This window comes from Sciurus carolinensis, chromosome 1 (assembly GCF_902686445.1).
Source record: "Sciurus carolinensis chromosome 1, mSciCar1.2, whole genome shotgun sequence".
In the NCBI taxonomy this organism is placed as follows: domain Eukaryota; kingdom Metazoa; phylum Chordata; class Mammalia; order Rodentia; family Sciuridae; genus Sciurus; species Sciurus carolinensis.
The window spans coordinates 119686294-119711896 of NC_062213.1; the positions used below are offsets into that span (position 1 = coordinate 119686294).

A 25603-nucleotide genomic window follows, 5' to 3' on the forward strand; every position below is an offset into this window, starting at 1 on the left:
AATTTTTAAAAAAGGGTTTGGGATACAGTTCAGTGGTAGAGTACCTAGCACATCAAAGCCCTGAGTTTAATCCTACTGCCAAAACAAACAACAACAAAAAAGGCCAAATTCCATGCAAGAAATAAATGAGAAAAAGAAAAAAATTATAAAAATGAAAAGAGAATTTTTGTGGGAATTTTTAAAAGAAATTCAATGTTTTTCACCTACCTCTCATTTTAATACTTGAAAGTAACATAATAATACTTACCTTATAACTATAAGCAAGGCTATAAGGATGGAACAGATAGGATCTGCTATCATCAAACCAAAATTCTGCATCATGATTGCAGAGGCAATTACACCAATACTCCCAAGTGTATCTGCTAGAATGTGTAAAAATACACCTAGAAATAAAGCATAATAAAAGTAAGCACCATATCTTCTGTTCAATTTAAAACAAATATTTCCTTGAACTATACTCTCAAATTCATATAAAAATCTAAATACCAATTTGGAAAATCAGTCATCTAGTATATTTACTATTTAGTAACTGTAATGGTAGATTTATGAATTGAAATGATGTTTTAAAATCAACAGGGTTAAACTATCTGATTGGTAAATTATACTTGCTCTTAAAGGTATAATTTAAATGAAGAAGTAGAGAAAAACTGATTTTCTAAAAATTCAAACATTAAAAAAGAAAACAAATGGTGGAATGAGACAGACATCATTACCCTATGTACATGTATGATTACACGAATTTTGTGAATCTACATAATGTACAACCACAGAAACGAAATGATGTATCCCATTTGTGTACAAAGAATCAAAATGCAATCTGTAATAAATAAATAATTTTTTTAAAAAAGAAGAAAACGTGACAAACAGCAAACATTTATCTCTGGCTTAAAAGAATACAAAAGTTATTAATAATTTATTTGGGAAAGGAAACTGCATTAGGCTAAATGAACTGGTCAAGGAAATTTTCTAATTATGAATCCATGTACATACAGAGCCCTCTGCTGGTGATTAAAATTATTACCATTTGGAACTAGAATTTCCTATGGCCCCTAATTCTGCTTATCCTGATATATGTATTAATTATCTTAAAGGTTTTGTTACCTAAATTAGTTATATACGGTACTCAAACTCCAAGTGAAAGAAACCAGGGATTTAAATATTTTTAAATGAACATAAAATACATGTTGAATCTTTAATAATTAAATACTGAATTCATAGGACACTCATACTGATGCTCTAATTGCCCAAGAACTCCGATATGTTATCATTTAATAAGTGACACTTGCCAGGAAAACATTAACAATGTCAAGAAGGAAGTTTCATACACATTTTTTTCTGAAAAGATTCAACTAAGATAATAACCTATTCAATATTTAAATCCTTAATGAATAATATTTATTATATAACAAAACACTGTTAAACTTCAATCATGTCTAGCTAAACGTAACAGTATTTACTCTTCAATACCATCAATTACTCTATCTGGCCTTATTTTTCCTATACTTTGCCTTAGAGTCACATATGCGTGTGTGGGGGGGGTGTTGGGGGGGGTGGCGATGCTATGGATTGAACCCAAGGGCACTTTACTACTGAGCTACATTCCCAGTTCTTTTTATTTTTATTTTATTTTGACACAGGGTCTCACTAAGTTGCCAACATTGGCCTTGGACTTGCAATCTTCCTGGGTCAGCCTCCCAAACCACTGGGATTTACTGGCAAGCGCTGCCACACATAGCTTAACTACACTATCTGAAAAGAAATAGATAATGTTCAAAAAGCAAGTACCCAACTTAGAAATACTTATTTCTTTATTATTCCCTGAACAATAAAAGGTAAACTACAATTATTTTTACATATAGAACTTAAAACAATTTCTAATAGTTTAAAAACTGACCAATAAGTCCAATTGAATCTTGTGTGTGCTAAGATATTATACTTCAGTTTACCTGCTACTCTGGAATTTTACATCAAGTATTATATCAAATGTAACTCATCCTTCAATACCCACATCTAATTTTTCATTTGTATAGAGTTTTGACTTATTATAACCCTTTTTCAGAAAGTTAGTTGCTTTCTTAAGAGAAATTTTTCCCTAGTAAGTTTTGTCAGAGAATACATTTTAAAGAAAGATACACATCAAAGTGGACTGAAAGTCCCTATTACAGTTTGGATGTAGGTGTTCCCCAAAAACTTATGTGTGAGACAATGCAAGAAGGTTCAGAGAAGAAATGATGGGTTATGACAGCCTTAACTCAATCTGTGAATTAATCACCTGATGGGACTGAGTGGTAGCTGAATCCAGGTGGGGGTGTGGCTGGGGGAGGTGAGGCACTGGGGCATGGCTTTGGGGTATATGTTTCTATCTGGCAAGTGGAGATCTCTCTCTACTTCCTGATCATCATGCAAGCTGCTTCTCTTCAATCACAATCTTCTACCAAGATGTCCTGCCTCACCTTGAGCCCCAGGAATAGAACCAGCTATCTATGGATGGAAACCTCTGAAACTGTCAGCCCTCAAATAAACTTTTCCTCCACTACAATTGTTCTGGTCAGGTGTTTTAGTCACAGTAATGAAAAAGTTGACTGAAACAGTCCCTAAGCTATAAAGTTTTATATTAAACATTTATACATTTTAAAAAGTGTTTTGGCAAAGAAAAGAATCACTTGTCCTTGATTTTCCTTAGATTGGAAAGTCCCTGGCTATGTGCTATTTGCTAACCTGAAAACTGGTTTCATTAGCAAGTATTACTATCTAAGCCCACCTTATTTCACAGTAACTAAGAAGAAAAATCACTAAAGAAAGACATAAACAATGTGCTTAACTTATATAAGTTGAACCCTTGGAAACTTGATAGGACACTGATAATAAAACTCCCCCAAAACTTAATAAACCAGGGTTCTTACTTAAGATAAAGCAAAAAATTGAAAAATTCAGTTAACTCATAGCTATTCATGTGGGAGTATCTAAACGGAGTTTTACGGGAAAAGTTTGAACCAGCTATATCTGTCCTTCAGCTACCTACTGGCCTCCTCGGTCACAATAAATTGAGAGATAATCAGAAAATACTAACATTTTCATATTAGCTGTATAAAAGTAGAAGGCTAGAGCCTAACTTTCTTTTTTCTCTTTTGTGATGATTTTCAAAACTAAACTATTATCAAAATAATTTATAGCTAATGATATAGCTGTATCAAATAGACATGATTATAAGCTATTTCAGCAAAGGCTGTTCCAAAACAATTCTATATATTGTGTAAATGGATAATTAGTGATTGGAAGACACACTCAAGTCTTCTGAAAATGAATTCTTCAGTATGGAAAAACATTCTCAGTGAAAAAATAAAAAGCAGAAGTTAGATCAAGAAATAGTGGAGAAAATGGGAGCAGTATAGACTATATCAGATGCTACTGAGAAAGTCAGACTGGAATCAAAAGTAAATAAAGCTGGGAATTAGGAACCCTTAACAATAAAGTCTAAATGGAACCTCAGAACCAAAGATTGGTTCACATCTCCAAAACGGAAACTACAATAGCTTCCAGACAAGACAGATATTCTTTCACTTTGTAATGTATGAGTTTACATGACATGTAACACTTGTTTAGGTAACATCAACTACAATCTACAAATATGACAGAGTTCTCATTCTGCATTCCATTTTCAGCTCTAAATTTTCCCCACAACATAAGAATATACTGATTGTTATTCTTGGATAATCTATGTGATAATTCTATGAAGACAAACAGAATACTACAGCATTACTACAGTCCTCAGGCCTGGCTATTACTTATGTTTAAACTGCATTGCTTCTGATTTTTTTTTTTTTAAACAGTCAAGTGACAAAAAAAAAAAAATTCTTAATATACGTAATAGTATATATGTAAAAAAATCACTAGGAAGAATAACATTTTAAACATAAATATTTTGTTATCTATTTTTCTTAAAGGAAAACTCCAGACAACTGAAAATTATGAATTTCATAAAATTGAGAAACATAAAAATTTCTTGTCATACCTTGTAAAATCTGTCTGCTGGGTCCTGTTGTTTCTTTTAAGGAGGGACCATCTGTAGAGAATTAAGTTAAATTATTTTAAAACATGTCTTCAATTCCTTATTCAAATTTTTGAAATTCAGAGTCCTTTTCAGTCAATTGTATCATGAAGGATGTGTGACTAGCCACATGACACCTACAAAATTATTTTTTAAATTTAATAAAGTAACTGAGGAGTGATAAATTTAGTAGAGGCAATTTAAAAATGCATCAAGGTTACAGAGTTTTTTAGAAATACTGTATTAAAAAATAAAAAGCACAATAAATTCAAAACTGTGAAACTATGCTAACATTCACAAATTGGAAAATTCAGACAAAACTAAATGTAGTATTTGAAGTAAAAGAAGTTTAAGAAATGAAGCCCAGATAGAATTCAAGATAACCTGATTTTGACAAACAGTAGTTTTTCTTTTTTTTTTTTTTCTTTAAATTACAGGTTGAGCATTCCTAATCTGGAATCCAAATGCTCCAAAATCAGTTTTTAGATTAGGGATGCTCAACTGGTAAAGCCTATGTAAATAATACAAAGTTAAAAAAACAAAACAAAACTGAAATGCTTTTGTCCCAAGCATTCTGGATAAAGAATATTCAACTTGTGTTACTTGTTTTGGGTGGGGAGTGGGAGAAGTAAAACCCAGAGAAATTTATTCAATAAGACTGACAAATACAAATGGCATGTTTTATTATAATACAATAAATGTTTAATGAGTTGTTTTAGGAACTGTGCTAGAATAAAAGTCAATAAGGCAGTCCTTAAGCTCAAGGAACTCACAGTCCATTGGAGAAGAAAAACAATAAAACAACAGAAACTAGTTTTACTAATAGATTACTTCTTTCGCCTTTTAATTTCAATTTTGTCCACGTGGAATTTCAAAACAATTAGTTGAAACTCTCTTTAGGCTAATTCTAGAGTCCTATGTTGCATATTTTGCAAATATTAATTCCATTAAGTAAAAGAGTTGTTCAGTTTTAGATAAAAACAAGCAAAACATTCCAGTTAATTAATAAGAAATAACACATGTGAGGGATTCATTTTCTAGATTCACAAAATTTAAAAGCTTTCCTAAGCTAAAATAGTTTTCAATTTTTGGCATTCTTTCCCCTTCCCCACACCGCTTTTTGTATGAACCTTAAATTGCAATAGAATTTTTCACTAAACATTTCTGAAATGTTCAAATTCAAATGCCCAACACAGGCCTTTTTCCACCAGGAAAAGTTTTAGCAAGGCTGATTTGGTATTATGAAACCTAATCCCTAGCCCTCACATAGTATGCATAAAATCTGTATTGTCAGTCACTCATTACTCTTACTAAGGCAGCTTTTGCCACACTCTTAAGCATGCTAAAAGGAGAGGATTCCATTAGTCTCTGCATCAAGGTGCATTTTAGCAGTTTCCAAAGGCCTACACACATGGTTTTGGAATCAATTAAAGTTTCTATTTATCACTGCAATCCCTCTTCCCAGATGTATGCTCTCTCTATTCCTTCCACGCCTTCTATCATCTGCTGGCATGGTCAGTTCACAGACAGGGCTCACTGAAAATATAAGCCCTTATTCCCTAATAAAAAGGAAAAGGTATAAATGAGGAAAAAAAAAAAAAAAAAAAGCTTTCCTAGAACTGATCTACCCAAAAATGTTCCAATGTCATGCCAATTCTTCTTTACCACCTATCATTTTCCTCCTTAACCAAAAAAGAGATACTTTTCATCTATAAATAATCTTACTACAGTGAATTGCCCAGGATATAAATAAAAGTTCTAGGGTAAAAAGTAAGGGGTCACTTGAAAATATTGGTGTAAAAGTTAGGAAAATAATGACTTTAATGACTGGTTACCAAATCATTTTGTAAGCAATGTGGTTCCTAAGACTTTGATTTTAATAAAATATAGGGACTAGTTAATAGAACTTCCAATTAACAGATAAACAAAAATGATTTTTGATGATAGATTACTATAATTTTTGGAACATAATTCTGAAGGTATTCAAATTGACTGAATCTGCTATAACAGAATTCCTCCTACTTAGGGTAACTAGTACTTATAATGATAAAAAATAGGGACCAAACTGATGTAAAAACTTGCTTTATGCCAATAAGCACAATTTATCTATAAAATAATTTTAGTAAGAGCTCCGATCACATGATTGAGATAGGTATTTCAAATAAAGTGTTGCTTTTTATGGTTAATAATTATATATCAAATTTTGAGATAGAACTATGATTGACTTTGTACTCAAGACTACAATAATTCCATTTAAAAGCAATGTCTGTTACTATTGCTTTGTAGTATAGTTGAAGTTCTGGTATTGAGATACCCACTGCTTCACTCTTCCTGCTAAGGATTACTTTAGCTATTCTGGGTTTCTTATTCTTTCAGATGAATTTCATGATTGCTTGCTCTATTTCTGTAAGGTATGTCACTGGGTTTTTAATTGGAATTGCATTGAATCTGTATAGCACTTTTGGTAGTATGGCCATTTTGACAATATTAGTTCTGCCTATCCAAGAACATGGGAGATCTTTCCATCTTCTACAATTTTCTTTAATTTCTTTTTTTAGTGTTCTGTAGTTCTTACTGTACAGGTCTTTCACCTCTTTTGTTAGATTGATTCCCAAGTATTTTATTTTTTTCGAAGCTATTGTGAACAGGGTAGTTTTCCTAACTTCTCTTTCTGAAGATTCATCACTTATGTATAAAAATGCATTAGATTTATGAGCATTAATCTTATATCCTGCTATTTACTGAATTCACTTATGAGTTCTAAAAGTTTTCTGGTGGAATTTTCTGGTTTCTCTAAATATATAATCATGTCATCAGCAAACAGGGATAGTTTGAGCTCTTCTTTTCCTATTCGTATCCCTTTAAATTCCTTGGTCTGTCTAATTGCTCTGACTAGAGTTTCGAGGACAATGTTGAATAGAAGAGGGCATCCCTGCCTTGTTCAGTTTTTCACCATTTAGAATGATATTGGCCATGGGCTTAGCGTAGATGGCCTTTATAATGTTAAGGAATGTTCCTACTATCCCTATTTTTTCCAGTGTTTTGAGCATGAAGCGGTGCTGTATTTTATAAAATGCTTTTTCTGCATCTATCGAAACAATCATGTGATTCTTGACTTTAAGTCTATTGATATGGTCAATTATATTTATTGATTTCCGGATGTTGAACCAACCTTGCATCCCTGGAATAAAACCCACTTGATCATGGTGCACTATCTTTTTAATATTAAAGGTTTGCTAATATTTTGTTGAGAATTTTTGCGTCAACGTTCATTAAGGATATTGGTCTGAAATTTTCTTTCCTCGATGTGTCTCTGTCTGGTTTAGGTATCGGGGTGATATTGGCTTCATAGAATGAGTTTGGGAGGGTTCCCTCCTCTTCTATTTCATGAAATACTTTGAGAAGTATTGGAATGAGCTCTTCTTTAAAGGTTTTGTAGAACTCAGCTGAGAACACATCTGGTCCCGGACTTTTCTTTGTTGGTAGGCTTTTGAAACGGCATGTTATTGGCACCAAAATAGACAGGTAGATCAATGGAATAGAATAGAAGACACAGACACAAACCCAAATAAATACAATTTTCTCATACTAGACAAAGGGGCCAAAAATATGCAATGGAGAAAAGATAGCCTCTTCAACAAATGGTGCTGGGAAAACTGGAAATCCATATGCAACAGAATGAAACTAAACCCCTATCTCTCACCCTGCACAAAAATCAACTCAAAAGGGATCAAGGACCTTGGAATCAGACCAGAGACCGTGCATCATACAGAAGAAAAAGTAGGTCCAAATCTTCAACTTGTTGGCTTAGGATCAGACTCCCATAGCACAAGAAATAAAAGCAAGAATCAATAACTGGGATAGATTCAAACTAAAAAGCTTTCTCTCAGCAAAGGAAACTCTCAGCAATGTGAAGAGAGAGGCTACAGAGTGGGAGAAATCTTTGTTGCTCATACTTCAGATAGAGCACGTGTTTCTAGAATATATAAAGAACTCAAAAACTCTACACCAAGAATACAAATAACCCAATCAACAAATGGGCTAAGGATATGAGCAGACACTTCACAGAAGAAGATCTACCAGCAATCAACAATATAAGAAAAAATGTTCAACATCTCTAGTAATAAGAGAAATGCAAATCAAAACTACCCTAAGATTCCATCTCACCCTGATTAGAATGGCAATTAATCAAGAATATAAGCAACAATAGGTGTTGGAGAGGATGTGGGGAAAAAGGTACACTCATACATTGCTGGTGGGTCTGCAAATTAGTGCAGCCACTCTGGAAAGCAGTGTGGAGATTCCTTAGAAAACCTGGAATGGACCCACCCTTTGACCCAGCTATCCCACTCCTTGGTCTATACCCAAAGGACTTAAAATCATCATACTACAGAGATACAGCCACATCAATGTTCATAGCTACTCAATTCACAATAGCCAGATTGTGGAACCAACCTAGATGCCCCTCAATTGATGAATGGATAAAGAAACTGTGATATATATATATATATATATATATATATACACACACACACACACACACACACACACACACACACATACACACACCATGGAATATTACTCAGCCATAAAGAATAATAAAATTATGGCATTTGCAGGCAAATGGATGCAGTTGGAGAATATCATGCTAAGTGAGATAAGCCAATTTCAAAAAACCAAAGGACGAATGATCTCACTAATAAACGGATGATGACACATATAGGGGGTGGGAAGGGGGCAAGAATGGAGGAAGGAGGGACTCTATAGAGGGATGGGGGGAGGGGTGGGGGGGAATAAAACAATGAATCAAAAACTATTACCCTAGGTAAATGTATGATTACACAAATGGTATGCCTCTACTTCATGTACAAACAGAGAAACAAGATGTATCCCATTTGTTTACAATAAAAATGAATTAAAAAAAAAAAAAAGCCCTTTGCTGTCTGGCTTCTGCCTGTGTTCCCAGGTACTCTTTGAGGACTTACTGGCTCCTGCTCCTCATTTTCCAGGTGTGCACAGAGGCCTTAGCACATGCTGTCCCTGGGCTAGAGTGGTTCTGTTGGTTCTTTTACTGCCTCCTCCTTAGAAAATGATTCATTCAAACTCTCATCTTCTGTGGAGACCCCATGATCTCATGCCAGCCTCTGTCCTCTGTTAGTCAACCTTCTGTTGTAGGACACATCCCAGGGAACTAAAAGCCTGTTCATCTATCTGTCATAGACCATGAGCATCTATGCAGGGATGGGGTCTTATTTTTCTAATATGGTATGTGGTACCACAGTACTTGCTGTTTTCTTTTTTTGTGGTGCTGGGCATTGAACCCAGGGCTTTGCACATGCGAGGCAAGCACTCTACCACTGAGCTACATCCCCAGACCATTTTTAAATTTTATTTTGAGAAAGGGTCTCACTAAATTGTCACCACTGGTCTCAATCTTGCTATCCTTCTGCCTCAGGCTCCCAAATAGCTGGGATTGCAGATATATGCCACCACACTTGCCTTATTTTTAATTAAACAGAAGAAAAATCAGAAAACACAAAGCATCTTATGGGTTGATAGTCATGAGTAGACATTTTCTAATCTGGATTTTAAAGGAAACTATAAGATGAACAAATAGGACTTTAATGCTTTCTGATTCTTGCCATTGTTTTAGTCCTTTTGGATGTCTAAAGCAAACTCCCATAGCCTGGGTGACTTATATAACAGGAAAAAAAAGAAAAATAAAAAAAATAAATAAAAGCAATGTCTGAATGCTAAGTATAATACTTATACAAAAAAATTTCTGAACATATTTTATTGCCAAGAAGGATGACAGGTAATGAAATAAAGACTTAATACAAATTCCATTATTATAAAATTTAGGAAAGGAAGTGAAATGAAGAAGAATTCAAAGAGAAACAGGATTATGTAAAATTTAGATGTGTTTATATGTTTTTGATTGAGAAACAGTGCGCTCTTACTAAGATATTTGGAGTCTACTAAATATACTCAATACAATGATGTAAAAGTTTCAATCTCATATGTAACATATATATAATTGCATATGTATAATATATATTAAGTATATTCTTTGCCAACTCCTCAAAATTTTTCTAGAAATCATCTTATAAACGTGAGTGATATGCATATTTTAAAAATTATTTTGCAATGATGCATATAAGCAAGAAAGTATGAAAAGCAAGGTTTTGATGCATAGCAAAATACAACAAATTTTAGAAACTGACAGACAACAAGAGCAAAACATAGACCAGGGGATTACACATCAAACTATAAAAAGGTTCTGCACAGCAAGGAAACAAACAACAAAAGGAAACGGTAACCTATGGAATGACAGAATATAACTGTAAACTATATATCTGATAATACCCAAAATACAAACAAAACTCAAACAACTCAAGAGAAAAAAAGATTATCTGACTAAAAAAGTGGCCAAAGGAACTGAATAGACATTTCTCCAAAAGAATGTACAACTAGCCAACAGGTATACTAAAATGTATTCAACATCACTAATAAGGAAAAATCAGATCAAAACTCCAAGAGGTATCATCTCATACCTCTTGGGATGGCTATTATCACAAAAACAAAAGATAATAAGTATTGGCAAGGATGTGGAGAAGAGGAACACTTGTATATTTTTGGAGGGAATATAACTTGGTGCAGATGCTATGTAAAAAATATAAAGGTCTCAAAAAATTAAAAACAGAACTACTGTGTCATCAGCAATTACACTTCTGGGTATATACCCAAAGGAATTAAAATCAGGATTTCAAAGAGATATCTGTACCTCCACATTACCATAACACTATTCACTATAACCAACACATGGAAGCAACAGATGAATGGTGTTATGGCTTAGGTATTTGGTACCCCCCAAAAGCTCATGTGTGAGACAATGAAAGAAGGTTTAGAGGAGAAATGATTGGGTTATAAAAGCCTTAACCCAATCAGTGAATTAATCCCCTGACAGGATTAACTAAGTGGTAACTAAAGATGGGTAGGGTATGGCTGGAGGAGGTGGGTCACTGGGGACATGCCTTTGGGGTATATATTTTGTTTCTGGTGAGCAGAGTCTCTATCTGCTGCCTGATCATGTGAGCCACTTCCCTCCACCACATTCTTCCACCATGATGTTCTGCCTCACCTTGAACCCCAAGGAATGGAGCCAGTTGTCTATGGATTGAGACCTCTGAAACCATGAGCCCCTAGATATATATTTTTCTCATTTAAAATTGCTCTTGTCAGGTCTTTTAGTCACAGCAGCAAAAAAAAAAAAAAAAAAATACTTACTAAAACAAATGGATAAAGGGTATGAAGTTTCAGTTAGAAACCTTTACAACTTTCGGGCTGGGGAGATAGCTCAATTGGTAGAGTGCTTGCCTCTCAAGCACAAGGCCCTGGGTTCAATCCCCAGCACCACAAAAAAAAAAAAAAAAAAAAAAAAAAAACTTTACAACTTTTTAGATAAGCCCTAGAGATCTGTACAGCATAGCAGTGCTTAAAGTTAATACTGTACTGTATACTTAAAATTTTGCCAACAGAGTAGGGGTTTTTTTTGTTTTTTATTTTTGGTATGGAGCATTGAACCCAGGAGTACTTAACCACCAAGACACAGTCTTACTAAGCTTAAGCTTAGGGACTTGCTAAAATGCTGAGGATAACTTTGAACTTCTGATCCTCCTGCTTCAGTCTCGAGTCAATGGATTACAAGCCTGTACCACCAGGCCCAGCTAAGAGGGTACATTTCATATTGTGTTCTTATCACAATAAATTTAAAAAAAATGATTAAAAGAATAAAGGGGCAGGAAGAAACTTTTGGTTGTTATGGATATGTTTATGGCTTAAACCATGGTGATAGTTTCACAGGTGTATACTTATCTCCAAACTCATCGAGTTATATACATTACATATGTACACTTTTTTGTATGTCAATCATATCTCAAGGAAGTATTCAAAATGTTTAAAGACTACAAAATTAGAGGTTTAGAATGCTCAGTCTCCAAGGTACCTCTAATATTTTCAAATCTCAAGTTTTAGGACTCTATCTGCATGGCAAATACAGATACTATTTGAGCATATAATCTATTTAAAGATTAATCAAATTGTGTTAACATCTTTTATTAATTGATACTCTGAAATTCATAAACTATTTAAAATATAATTTAATTACATATTAAGTTGATAAGTACCTTGAAACTATCTGAATGATATAAAAATTAGCATACAGAGCACTAAAGAAAGATGGAGGTAAGTATCAGGCAATAAACATCAATAAGTACAATAAAAATATGAAAAATTAAAAATTTTTATAATATTTTTATAGGACTAATATAGCACAACAGGCCTCATCATACTTTTAAAAAATCATTATTTTCATTTGCTAAACTGAATTTGTTTCTCATTCATTAATACTTAATTAAAATCAAGGCATCTTAAGACATTCACTGAAAAAACAAAACAAAACCATACATACTGGCTTATACCAAATTACTTTCATGTATACTAGAAATGAACTAACTCTGGGAACCATTTAGACTGATTCATTAGAAAAGAAGTTGATGGTGGTATTCTTTTAATAGACCATTTAAAGAAGTAGTCTACATAAATCTTGATTACTTAGAAGGCTATTCACTTAAAAATGTTTCTGCTGTACTCACCATGAGAATGAAAATGTCCATGTCCATGAGCATGATCATGGCTATGTGCAGCACCATGCTTCACTTCATGACTATGGCAATGTTCTCCATGGCCATGTGCTGGATCTAGAGCACCATTAAAGAGGGAATGACTGTGTCCATGGCCTAGAAAACAAGAGTATTAGAAAAGAAGGTATGTAAAAATATATTATGATGATAATATGGTACTAGTGAAAAGAATCCAAACTCTGATTCAATGCACTGAACGTATACTTGTAAAAGTGTTATTTTCATTAAAACAATCCCAACTGAGGTTCCTGCTAAGGAATGTTGAAAAAAAAAGAGAAAGCATATAAGGAAGTGACAGACCTTAATACAAATGAAAATAAATGGTGATTGGAGATAATGTTGTTTATTCACTCAAGAAATATGTATTTGAAACATGCTATGTGAAAGGGATTGGGGAAATGCAGTAAAAAACAGACAAAAGATTATTATGCACACTAACAAAGGTTAAACAAGATGTAGACAGATTAACTGAAGAAAAAGTAGGGAGCTGATGTCTTTGGAAAGAGGATCAATAAAGTTACATTAAAGCAGGTAGGAGAAGTATGACAAAAAAGAATGCAGAATTCTCTCTCCACAGCATAACTAAAAATCATCAAGAAACATACTAGCTATTCAAAAAGGACAGAAAAAAATGAATGTTAAACAATTCTAAATAGCAGAAAACCAAATCCAGCACTGTGTTATATGAAAAGGTCATGACTATTAGAGATCATGTCCTGGAATAGTGGAGAAAGGGGCCTTGGTAAACCACCTACTCTCTAAAAACAACAAAAATATGGGGAAAACAACTACAAATTAACCATTGCAGAACTCTGGTAATTAATCAAAACCATCACATAAACTGAAAATCATGATCTAAGAGAAACGTCTGAACTTTGTTGAGATAACATTTGATGATTTTTAACTTAGAGTTGTTCCCATTCTCTTGCCAACCCATGGGTAAAGTAGTCAAAAGCCAGCAGGACTGTAGGTAATGAAGAGATCAGATGCCTTCTGGTGCTTTGTTAAAAGCACCAAAGAACAGTTAAAATTTTGTGTAAACTTGCAGTTCCCTGGAACAATTTCTATTTTCAACGATATAGATCTTAGACTCTAAGAGTTTAGCTCCACTTGAGGATGAGGGTTGGGGATAGAGCATTACCAAAACAATGGCAAATTCCTAGCAGTAGCTCACTTGCTCAAGGTTATGATGTTAGCTGGGGCAAACAAGGGCCTTGGGAATTATGAGGAAATTTCAGAGAAGCAAACAACCATAAGGAACTTTGAAAAGTGCCAATTACATTCCTAGGAATCTAGAAGGCTACATGCGTGCTCTGTGCATCTCGAAGGAAGACCTGAGAAAGCAGAAATCACCACTGATCTTTTGCTGACCTTGAGACCCTGAATAAGGAAGTAAAAACTAAAGCTGTCTTTTAAACTGCCTGAAGTACGAAGGTATGTTTTTTCACACAGATCCCTTTGGCAAAAGTGGAAGATTTACAAGCAATTTATGGAAATCCTCTCACTAATTGTTGGCTAACTACTAAATTATACTGTCTCAGATGTGATCCCTAGAAAGTCATGTTAAAAATGAAAACAGGATCTTAAAATTTAAAGAAAACTAGCGGAGAACTGCAGGAAACATACTACCGAATTAGTCAAGGAAAGACAACCAAGAAGAAATACAGCAATAATAAAAACAACAAATTCTGGAGGGCCAATGTTACCCTCTGATGATATAAGAGTTGTTACAAAATGTTATCAAAAATGTCCAGTTTTCAAAAACTATGAGGCATGCAAAAAAAACAGGAAATTATGCCATACACAAATAAAAAAGCAGTAACTGAAATATTTCTGAGGAGATCCAGATTTTGAATTTAGTAGTCAGATTTTAAATCAGTTACAATAAGCATGTTCAAAGAACTAAAAGAAACCTGAAGAATGTATTACAATGAGTCATTGAAGAGAGATTATCAATAAAGATATAGAAATTCTGAAATTCAAAGCATAATAACCAAAATAAAACATTCTTTAGAGGAGTTCAACAACAGTTTTTAGCTGCAATGATAGAAAACTTGAAGGTGGGTCAATAGAAATTATCCACTCTGAGAAGAAAGCAAAGAAAATGAATAAAAATGAACAGAGCCTCACAGAACTGTGGAAACAAAGAGTGTAGTAAATTAAGCAACATAGGAATCTCAAGAAGAGATGAGAAAAATGTTAAAAAATACATTTGAAGAAATACCAGCTGGAAACTACTCTGATTTGATGAAAATACACTTAAGAAAATCATCAAACTCAAGTAGAATAAACTCAAATACAGTCATATCTAGAGACATCATAGACAAAATGTTGAAAGTTAAACAGAAAGTCTTGAAAGTTGTGAAACAAAAGAAGAAAACTTATGTACAGGAACTTCATTGAGATTAACAGCTAACTTCTCAAAAGAAACTATGGAGATCAAAAGATAGTGGAAGAACATCAAACATTGGGAAAAAAGATTTAACCAAAATCTCTATAATCTATTAAACTGTCCTTCAAAATAAAGGAGAAATCATTTCCAGATAAATAACCCCCTCCCTAAAATATTATTTCAGGGTGAAATTAAAGGACACTAAATAGTAGGTCAAACCTATACAAAGAAAAATTAAAGCACTGGTAAAGATAATTGCAAAGAATTTATAAGGAAGACACACCTCTTTATTTGAAGCTCTTTTCTCCTCTCTTAAATAAATGGTTGCATAAATCAGTAATTACAAAAACATTCTTATACAAACCTATCAAAATGTTTTTTGACAATAACACAAAGGAGGGAAAAAGGAACATGAGGATACAGGGACAAAGATTTTGCATATTACTAAACTAATTTACCATTCAGCTGAACCAGACTGTTTTAAGATGGTACTTATTATGTCCAGGGCAACCTTCAAAGGTTTTCTTAAGATAATTAAGGGCCAAAACAAATATATGAAAAAATGTTCAACTTCTCTAGCATTCAGGGAAATGCAAATCAAAACTACACAAAGATTTCATCTTACTCCAGTTAGAATGGCAATTATGAAGAACAAGAATGAAAATAAATGCTGACAAGGATGTGAAGGAAAAGGTAGACTCCTATATTGCTGATGAAACTGCAGACTGAAAGAGCCACTCTGGAAAGCAGTACAGAAATTCCTCAAAAAACTAGGAATTACTAGGCATGGTGGCACAGGATTGTAATCACAAGTTCAAAGACAGCCTCAGCAACTTACAAAGTCCTAAGCAATTCAGCAAGACCCTGTCTCAAAATGAAATAGAAAAAGGACTGGAAGTCCTTTAACCACTAGCAGCTAGTGGTTAAATGCCCCCAGGTTCAATTCCTGGTACCAGAAAAACAAAATAAAACAAAATGAAAACCTAGAAATGGAACCTCTATATGAACCAGTTATCCCACCATTCCTTTTTATTTTTATCTTTATGAATTCAAATCAGCATACTACAGTAATACAACCTCCTCAATATTTATAGCAGCATAATTCACAACAGCTAAATTATGGAATCAACCCAGATGGCCATCAATAGATGAATGGATTAAGAAATTGTGTATATATACAAAATGAAGTGTTACTCAGCTATAAAGAAGAATGAAATTATGGCATTTATTGCTAAATGGATGGAAATAAGAATATCATACTACGTGAAATACAGCAGACTCAGAAAATCAAGGACAGAATGTTTTCTCTCATATATGGAAGCTAGAGCAAAATAAAGGAAAGAAGGAGGGAGGATCAAAGATCATAAAGATAAAAAGAAGATCAGTAGAGTAGAAGAAGGAGTCTGAGAGGGAAAGAGGAAGGATGGGAAAACAGAGAAAAATGCAGAATTTTAAAAAAATCATGCTATGTGCATATACCACAGGGAATTTCTCCTTTATGTATAAGTAGGAAAAAAAATCAAAAATAAATAAATAGATGAGTGAAAAGAAGAAAAACAGAATAGAGGAAGGGGAATGGGAGGAGGAAGGAGGGTAGGAAAAGGGGGTAAACGTGAAGTGAAATTAAATACCATGCATGTATGAATCTGTTGAGATGAACCTGACTACGATGTATAACTACAGTGTTCTAATTCAAAAAAAAAAAGAAAATTAAGAGTCAATTAATAAATGCTGATTAGAAATGCTTACTCATACTAAGGGGAAAAAAGAAAAAGTTAAGTCCTAACTCACCCATTGTAAAAAATAAATTACATATAAAGGAGTAAAATGAGTAGAAAACCCCATCAAACCAAAATGAAAAGCATTAAAACATAAAGGATTATGTTTATGTCCCTAGAATAGAAATACTCCTTAAGCACAGAATAAAATAGACAAGAAAAATATAAGACAAAAATTAGATTATATTCAAATTAAAGTCCCTATGTAAAAGTTTAAAGACAGACCACAGACTAGAAAAAGACATTTATAACACGTAAAACAAAGGATTAAAGTGATAAAAATACTTATAATTCTAAAAGAAGAAACGTCTGAAAGACAAAATCATACTGGAAAGATATATAACTTCACTACTAATCAGAAAAACACTAAATAAAATTAGAAACTGTTTTAGTCAAACACTAGTAAAACTGTCTTAAACCCACAATATTAAATGTTGATGTGGGTGGGATAAATTAGTACTTGCATTTATTCTTGGAAGTATATGTGAATGAAGTCATTTTGGAAGGCAATTTGCAAATGTCTACTGACTATGAATATATAGATCCTAAGTTCCTGCAATTCTTATATTCTAGCACAGCATATTCAAAGAACTTTCCATAACAATGGAAATGCTCTACATCTGCACTGTATAATATGGTAGCTTCATGCGGCTGAAGACTGTATAATATGGTAGCTTCATGTGGCTGAAAAAGTAATAGATATATTATTAATGTTACTGAGGAACTGAATTATTTCAGGAGGGGGTAACCAGGGATTGTACTCAGGTGTACTTGATCACTGAGCCACATCCCCAGACCTATTTTGTTATTTTATTTAGAGACATCGTCTCCCCGAGTTGCTTAGTGCCTCACTTTTGCTAAGGCTGGTTTTGAACTTGTGATCCTCCTGCTTCAGTCTCTCAAACCGCTGGGATTACAGGTGTGTGCCACCGCACCCAGTGAATTTTTTAACTTTAATTTTAATTAAGTAAAATTCAAATTTAAAAAGCTCCATGTGAGTAACAGGTACTTGCATGTGTTCACAAGGATATGTTGATTATGCAGAGATTGGAGAAAAAATTTGTAACAACTTGAGGTCATACACAGAACACTGGTTAACTAAATCATGATGACCCATACCATGGAGTTTTATGTGGTTGTTAACAAGAACAGGTAGGTTGATATATACCAAATGGAAGGATTGCAAAAACATGATATACTAAATCAATCTCTCTCTCTCTCTCTCTCCTTCACACATACACACACACTAGATTTGTTTTGTTGTTTTCTGTTATCTGTTTTAGATGAATGATGTCACACAAAAGAAATGAACTACAGAAGTCTGAAGGGATCCACACAAAACTGATAACAACATTCATGGCTCTGAGAAGGCACTTGGATGGAGGGGCATGGAGAAGTACAAAGGATGGTTCAGGAAGAGATCAATAAAAGTCTTTGGACATATTACTTTCGTTATTAAAAACTAGTATGCACTTTAATTTTTTTAATTATCAAATTTCTCAAGTAAATATGACAGAAATCTAGTAGAAAATGAAGAAATAAAGGGTTCTAACCATCATACCAGAGCCATGAGAATGTCCATGACCTCCATGCTTGAAAACAAATATTCCTATTAGGTTTACCACGAACCCAAGAACTGAAACAAGCAGCAGTCTCTCGTGGTGTACATCTGGAGGCGCTAATGCTCTCTAGAAAACACATAAACAAACAAATAGGATTGATACAATTTCTCACCGATAAACTGGTAAAAACATAAAGTCATATTAACATTTTTTAGTCACTTTTGAAATTAGAAGCATTCAAAAACATAATTTCAGAAAAAGTAACCACTGCTATTTTTAAATAAATGTAAGTATAAATATTTGGCCTCAAATCTGTTCCTCTTTGGTATTATAAAATAATACCCTTCATAAGTGTGCTAATTATTACATAACAAATATTAAAGTTTCACTAGTAAAACTCAGAGGTTCTATTTTCTTTAAAAACACTTCCCAGCTGACCTTACTACCCAGATTTTACCTTTACTTTTCAGGGTCATCATTTTACTCTTAGCTTGTAAAGCACAACTGCTTGGTATTCATTTCAAGAAGTTTCATATACATTTAATATTTTTCAACTATTTTGTAAGTTCTTCCTGTATACAAATATTTTATCTCATGCAAGACTGTGCTCAATAAAAATCAAAAACAGCTCTATTATATGCTATGAACATTTTCACACAGAAATGCTATTTACTGATTCTAGACATTATCTACTATACCTCAACTCCTTCTGAGAAAATAAAAAAAGCAGTGAAGATCAAAAATAGGCCATTGACAAACCCAGCCAGAACTTCCGCTCTAACATACCTAAAAAGAAGCAAATAACTACATTAAGTTATTTCTTAAAAATTAAGTCATAAATTTATATTTCAGAGATTCCAAACCATATTACATGGTTATAATGCCAGCAAAGTCCTAGTATTTATAGTATAGTACACTTTACATATATTGTAGAAATGAGAAAATTAATAATTATGAATTATGTTTAATAGGAGAATGCCACAAAACTCATGGATTTGTACAAGCCATTCCAAAGACCTTCTTTAGTAGGTTTAGAAACATCTTTCACAGAAATGTAAATCTCAAGTTGCCAGTGGTGAAAGAACAGGATCAGACAAGTGGGCAAAGACGGAAGGATCCAAAGAAAAATAGTAAAAGAAAAGGTCTTGGAAAAGGTAGTTTTAGTACTCATTTATTCCTTTCTGAAGAACTTATACCTTCCGCTCAGTATCTTTCAGCTTTCAAATCTACAGAAAGTGGAGCTTTGACCTCAAATAAAATAAAATTATCCTTGAATTATCCCAGAGACAACTTGAGATTTTTATTTCCATCACTCTTTTTCTAAGATTAATAAATTTAGCATAAACTTTCAATTACCTATTTTTAGAATCAATTCTAGCTTCATATAATTCTAATTAAACTATTTTTAAAATACCTGTCTTTTTCTCCATGGACTTCTGAAGCTTTCTGCTTCCTACCTGTGTGAAGCATTGGGGAAAGATTTTATTTTTCCAGTTTTCTGGCTTCGTTAAAGTCACAGAAACAACTTTAACTTAGCATTTTAATGTTCAGACTTTATCGAAAGTATGCTGACACCAGTTAATCACTTTGGTCCTTTAACAGTCTATGGGAGCATCACAACTACTGCTTTTCCTGTTTTTTTATGTCAATTTCTAAATAATAAATTTTTACTATAAAAATATTTTTAAAGTTAAAAAAAACAAACTCTTTAAATATACGTTATCTAGTTAGGCTGGAGTTTGTTCTGTTAAGAATATTCCAGGGGCTGGGGCTGTAGCTCAGTGGTAGAGCATTTGCCTCCACGTGCAAGGCACTGGGTTCTATCCTCAGCACCACATAAAAATAAAATAAAGATATTGTGTCCACCTACAACTAAAAAATATTTTTAAAAAAGAATATTCCAACATAGCATGTCTTTCTATACTCAGAAATAATGCATATTTCTATCTCCTAACACACACAAGTAAAATCAATTAATATACTATTTGTCAAAGTGTATTTTTTTCTGGAGAAATGTTCATTAGACTCAAATAATTTGCTGTCTTAGGTATAGATAATAAATCAGTAGGATGACTGTCCAAAAAATAAAAAGCATTCTTTTGATCTACCGTTTTAGTCCCATAGCTAATGCTTAACTGAAAGTCTTTTGTCCTTGAGAGCCACAAGATTTCAAGATCCAAGGCAAGAACATTGTTCAGGCATCTTTATGTTCCTAATTCCCAACTTAAAAGTCGTGCTCCAAAAATGCTGATAATTATATCAAGTGATGTAATTAGTTTTACTATATTCACTATACTTGCAGGTGTAAAATTAAAAACTTATAAAAACTAGGCACACTTGCCCTTACAAATAACTATGTTCATTTGAACAGAGCCGTTCTTGGAATTAGAACATATAATCCATGAAAGTGCTACTGCCTAATTAAGTATGCCTGGTGTTTGAATGCTTTAGTCAGGTGAGGAGGAAAAGACATAAGTATATGAATTTAAGCTTGTATATATGCATCTATTTACCCACTGAATATATATTACTTTCATGCTCTCTTTGCTATTTTAAAAAGAAGAGTGTGACAAGACATAAGGATGACTTTCCATAAAGATAAAGTGAAAAGTCTTGGCTTGCTTTTAGATTTACCTACTGTTTTTTCTACTATAGTCAGTCTGCTATTATGATCACCTTGAACTGGGAACTCTAAGGGGATTCACCCCCTAGGGTTAGCCATCCTGGGTTAAGCCTATTCAGTGCCATTTTTATGTACTGACACCAGTAGTTTACTATTGCTGCTACTTACTACTATAGCAATTATTCATAGATTCTATAGCAATTATTCAGTTTCAAAAATCACACCAGCTTTTATTCCTTAATCTACAAAAAGAACAAAGAAACAAACAAATTAATACACACAATGAAGAAAACAAAATAAGGAGCTAAAATATGGGAAGAATATTATTCTTTTATATCAACAAGCTAAAGTTAAACAGTAAAATAGCTATGGTACTAATGGAATTCAAATCTGTTTCTAAAATTTATTCTACAGAATGAGATAGTGCATTCTAAATGGGAAACAAAAGATAAGCATTAAGAAATGAGAAGAATTTGTAATAGTCATCTTTTATTTATCCAGAAAGATTGCAAAATACGATATTCTGGATTCCCGATATATAATATGTACAAATTATTAATTTCCCAACAAGAATTAAAATTCAGATTTAATCTTCCTTTAATGATCAAAAATATATTTATGAATCTCTTAGTAGCTATAGTTCAAGATTATTTGATTATTAACAACACAGTGCCATAGAAAATGTTCTTGTCTGAATTTTCAAGCCTGTTTGAATTTCTACGTACATAGAATCTCTTGCTCTATACTATAAAAATAGTATAATTAGTATTTCTGTCTCACTTTTAATTTTACAATTAACCATGTTCCTTTTGTTATAATTAAAATCAGCAAATTCTACCACAGAATTTTTTCTCTTTAAGCTCTTGTCACAATGTAGGCCATTTACAGTATTTTTATAAAACTCTTTCCCCATCAGACCACAAGGTGCTTCAAGGCAGGAGCCATGTTTTATTCATTTTTACTTCAATAGAACTAATGAAGTATTCAACTTCTAGTGGACCCTCAATAAATATCTGAAGAAAACAGAAGCATGTGAAATAATGAGTGTGTTGCCTGCTACAAACAAAACTAAAGCTGGAGGGAAAAAGGAAACAGTGAAGAAAGAAGAGTAAAAGAACAAGGGCATAAGAGAATGCATATAAGAGATTGGGTGCAAGCAGGAGAGAGATGTATGAGAGCTCAGGGAAGAACTGCGAAAGAAAGACTGGAAATATAAGGTTAAAAAAATAAACTGAGCAGAAGAGGTTAAGAAGGGAAGCAGAGAGTTAGAAACAGCCTGAGAGATAGAATGGGAAAAGGGAGAGGAAAAGAGCAAAGGAAAAAAAAGAGAGAGAAAAGGTATGAAAGAGGGAAGGGAGAGAGAAAGAGAAAGATCATGAGTGCAGGGCTGGACAGAAAGACAGAGAGAGAGAGAGAGAAACAGAGGGAAAAAGGGAAGTGGATTGAAAGAGTATGAGGATAGGAAAAGAAGAATGAGAGACAGAAAAGAGGAAAGACTGATGAAAGAAAAGAAAAAGTTTCAGTGCATGAAAATGGTCATGTTCTTTTTTTATTGAAGGAATACTTTGCCATTTATTTAAAATCATTTCATAATGTGGTTTTTATATTACACAGCAAAGTTTTCCTTCAATAAGAAAAAGAAGAAAAGAAACATGACCATTTTCATACACAGAAATTTTTTCTCTTTCTCTTCTTCTTAAAAAAACATTGGTTATGAGAAATTCTTCTATCTAGAACAATCTCATCTTAAAGTTTTTGGTAAAATCAAGTGCCTACTCACCAGTAAAAGAATTTAGATGCAAATAAAATTACATATTGTAGGTTCCAATTACATACTGTTTGAAAACAGGCAAAACTAATTCATGAAGAAAATGAGTACCTTTAGAAAGATGAATGGGAAGGAACTAGAGGAGGTGTGGGAGGGAGATTTCAAGGGTTCAAGTTACACAAGCATGTTCAATTTGTAAAAATTCATTGACCTTAAGATTTGTGTTTTGTGTGTGTGTTTATCTTATACTTCAAGAAAAAGATGTCTTAAGTCTTACCCATAGGAGAAAGCATCATTATCTCTCCATTTTGAAATAACAGAAGCTGCCAATCCAGCCAAAATGGCAGTGCTATCGAAAAACATGTGAAAAGAGTCGGAGATCAAACCTAAGCTGGAAAACAAACATATTGGCATATTATAATAAAAATCAAACAGTAGGCATCCTTCTCTAAAAGTCTAAGGTTCAGCTTCTGTTCATCAGGAATTACCTTCTAAAGAGACAACATTTAAATATGATATATAGGAAGACATCAAGGATAACTTTTAAACACATAAAATATAAAATTTCTTATTCCCCACACAAGGAAAAGTTCAGCTGCTGCTGGGAAGAGTTGAAACAAAAGCCATCAGCTGATGGACAAGAGGTAGTAAACTGCCCCCCGTCACTAGCAAAGGTCAGCTGTTACTAAGAGGAGGGGAGGAAAAACAGCCATTTGCTATTGAAAAAGAAGCTGAAATTGGCTTGGGGCCAGAATGTTACACTAATGCAAAGCAAAAATCTGCTATTATTAGGTGTCCTGCACCTCACTCTTGGTATCAGGATGTTGGGGTGGGAGGGAGGGACAGGTTGGGGACAGGCAGGAGATATAGGAACATTAAGAAACCCATCCTAAGACACTTGCTGTATCTCACCATGTGATGCCCTCTGTCATGTTATGATGGAGCAAGAAGATCCTTTCACCAGATGCTAGCACCTTGATATTGGACTTCCCAACCTCCAGAACCATGATCTAAATAAGCCTCTTTTTTTTTTTTTTTTTTTTTTTTTTTTTTTTTTTTAATAAACCTCTATTCTTTATTGGGGAAAAAAATAAAAAATAAAAATAAAAATAATTTTAAAAAAGCTACCCACCCTGATACTCAGGTTATACGAGGACTGACTAAGTCTAAGACTACAAAGCGAGAACCTGGTATCATACCCTCTGTCCTTGAATAAGGTACAAGGGAACAGCAATCTACCGCTGACAGTGCCAAGATTCCCTCATGGTGACTTACTGAAGACTAAGAGTGGAGCAAGAATCCTAAAAAACCCTCCAGTAATCCAAACCCCATACTAAGCACAAGGTAATAAGAACCACTGGAAAAGTTAAAGTCTGTGGCTTGCTGAAACTAACTAATGACAACAAAACCCAAAACCCAACTTAAATCCAGTTCAGTCACTGACCAGTCAGGTTTCAATACCACTATCCACATTAACGGTCAGACAGGAAATTAGGGGGTATCCATTTCTGGGCATAGTCAATATTAATCTCATTCTCAACTATTTAAATGCAATATCCAGCACTCAATAAATATTTATAAGACATATTGACAAGAACAAGAAGTAGGGGGACAGCCAATTGTCAAGAACTAAAGTAGTCAGCAGAATCAGAACCAAAAGTGGCCCAGATGTTGGAACTACCAGAGAGAAGCTTTAAAACAAATGATTAATATGTTGAAATATATGGTATAAAGCTAGAGAAAATTCAAAACAAATGGGGAATTTCTACAGAAAAACTACATATAATAAAATCAAATGAAAAATGATTTTTTAAATAATAATATCAAAGCTGAAGGAAAATATACATCGGGTTCTGAATAGAACAGTCACAGAACCGATCAAAAGAAAGTATACAAAGTAAAACAGAGGAAGAGGAAATTGAGAGAAACAAAAATCAGAACAGATCAAAACATGTTCAAGGGTATCAAACAAAAAAATAAGGATTTGGAATCTCAGAAGTAGAAAAGAAAGAATATTTAAAGGAAAAGTATCTGAGAATCTTCTAAAATTCACGCAAGAAGGCAAATCACAGATGCAAAAAGCTTAATGAATTCCACGCAGGGAAAAAATCCAGACACCTGGAGCTTCTTACCACTAAAGAGAAACAGAAAAGTCTTAGAAAATCAGAAAGTGGAGGTCAGGGAGAAAAATTAGATAAAAAGAAGCAAAGATAAAAGTTATAGCATTTTTTTTTAACAAACCATTCAAGCCAGAATACAACACAGCAAAAGCTTTAAAGAAGTGAAAAAGAAAAAAAATCAACAATCTAAAATGTTATATAAGATACTGTTTTCAGATAACTAACTAAAACTGAAAGAATTCACTGCCAACAGACCTGAGTTAAATCCAATAATAAAGTTACTTGGGTATGAATAATTTCACATGAAAACACATAAAAAGAGTAGTAGTGAAATATAAATATGTGAATAAATATAAAATATAATTTTTACCTCTAATATCTTGTAAAGATAATTGAGAAGAGAAAAATTGGAAAAAATCAGTAAAGCTGAAAGTTGTTCTTTGAAAAAACAAAATTGACAAAATTGGCAAACTTTAGACTGATCAAGAAAAGACTCAAATTACACAAATCAGGAATAGAAGAGGGACATTACTACTGACTTTAAAGAAATAAAGAGGACTATAAGGAAATATTATGAACTATATATAACAAATTAGATAAAATAGATAAT

The 25603-nt window shown here is 33.3% G+C and overlaps 1 protein-coding gene across 1 annotated transcript in view; it reads right to left on the minus strand.

Annotated features, from left to right (window-relative positions):
• Nucleotides 1–25603, minus strand: part of Slc30a7 (solute carrier family 30 member 7) — a 76908-nt gene that overhangs the window by 39444 nt on the left and 11861 nt on the right. Inside the window, exons 3-8 of the mRNA XM_047521815.1 lie at nucleotides 23151–23264; nucleotides 19181–19268; nucleotides 18482–18608; nucleotides 12703–12846; nucleotides 4013–4063; nucleotides 248–383 (exon numbers count right to left, since the gene is read on the minus strand). Coding sequence (XP_047377771.1) covers nucleotides 248–383; nucleotides 4013–4063; nucleotides 12703–12846; nucleotides 18482–18608; nucleotides 19181–19268; nucleotides 23151–23264 — 660 coding nt within the window. The remainder of the gene's footprint in view (nucleotides 1–247; nucleotides 384–4012; nucleotides 4064–12702; nucleotides 12847–18481; nucleotides 18609–19180; nucleotides 19269–23150; nucleotides 23265–25603) is intronic.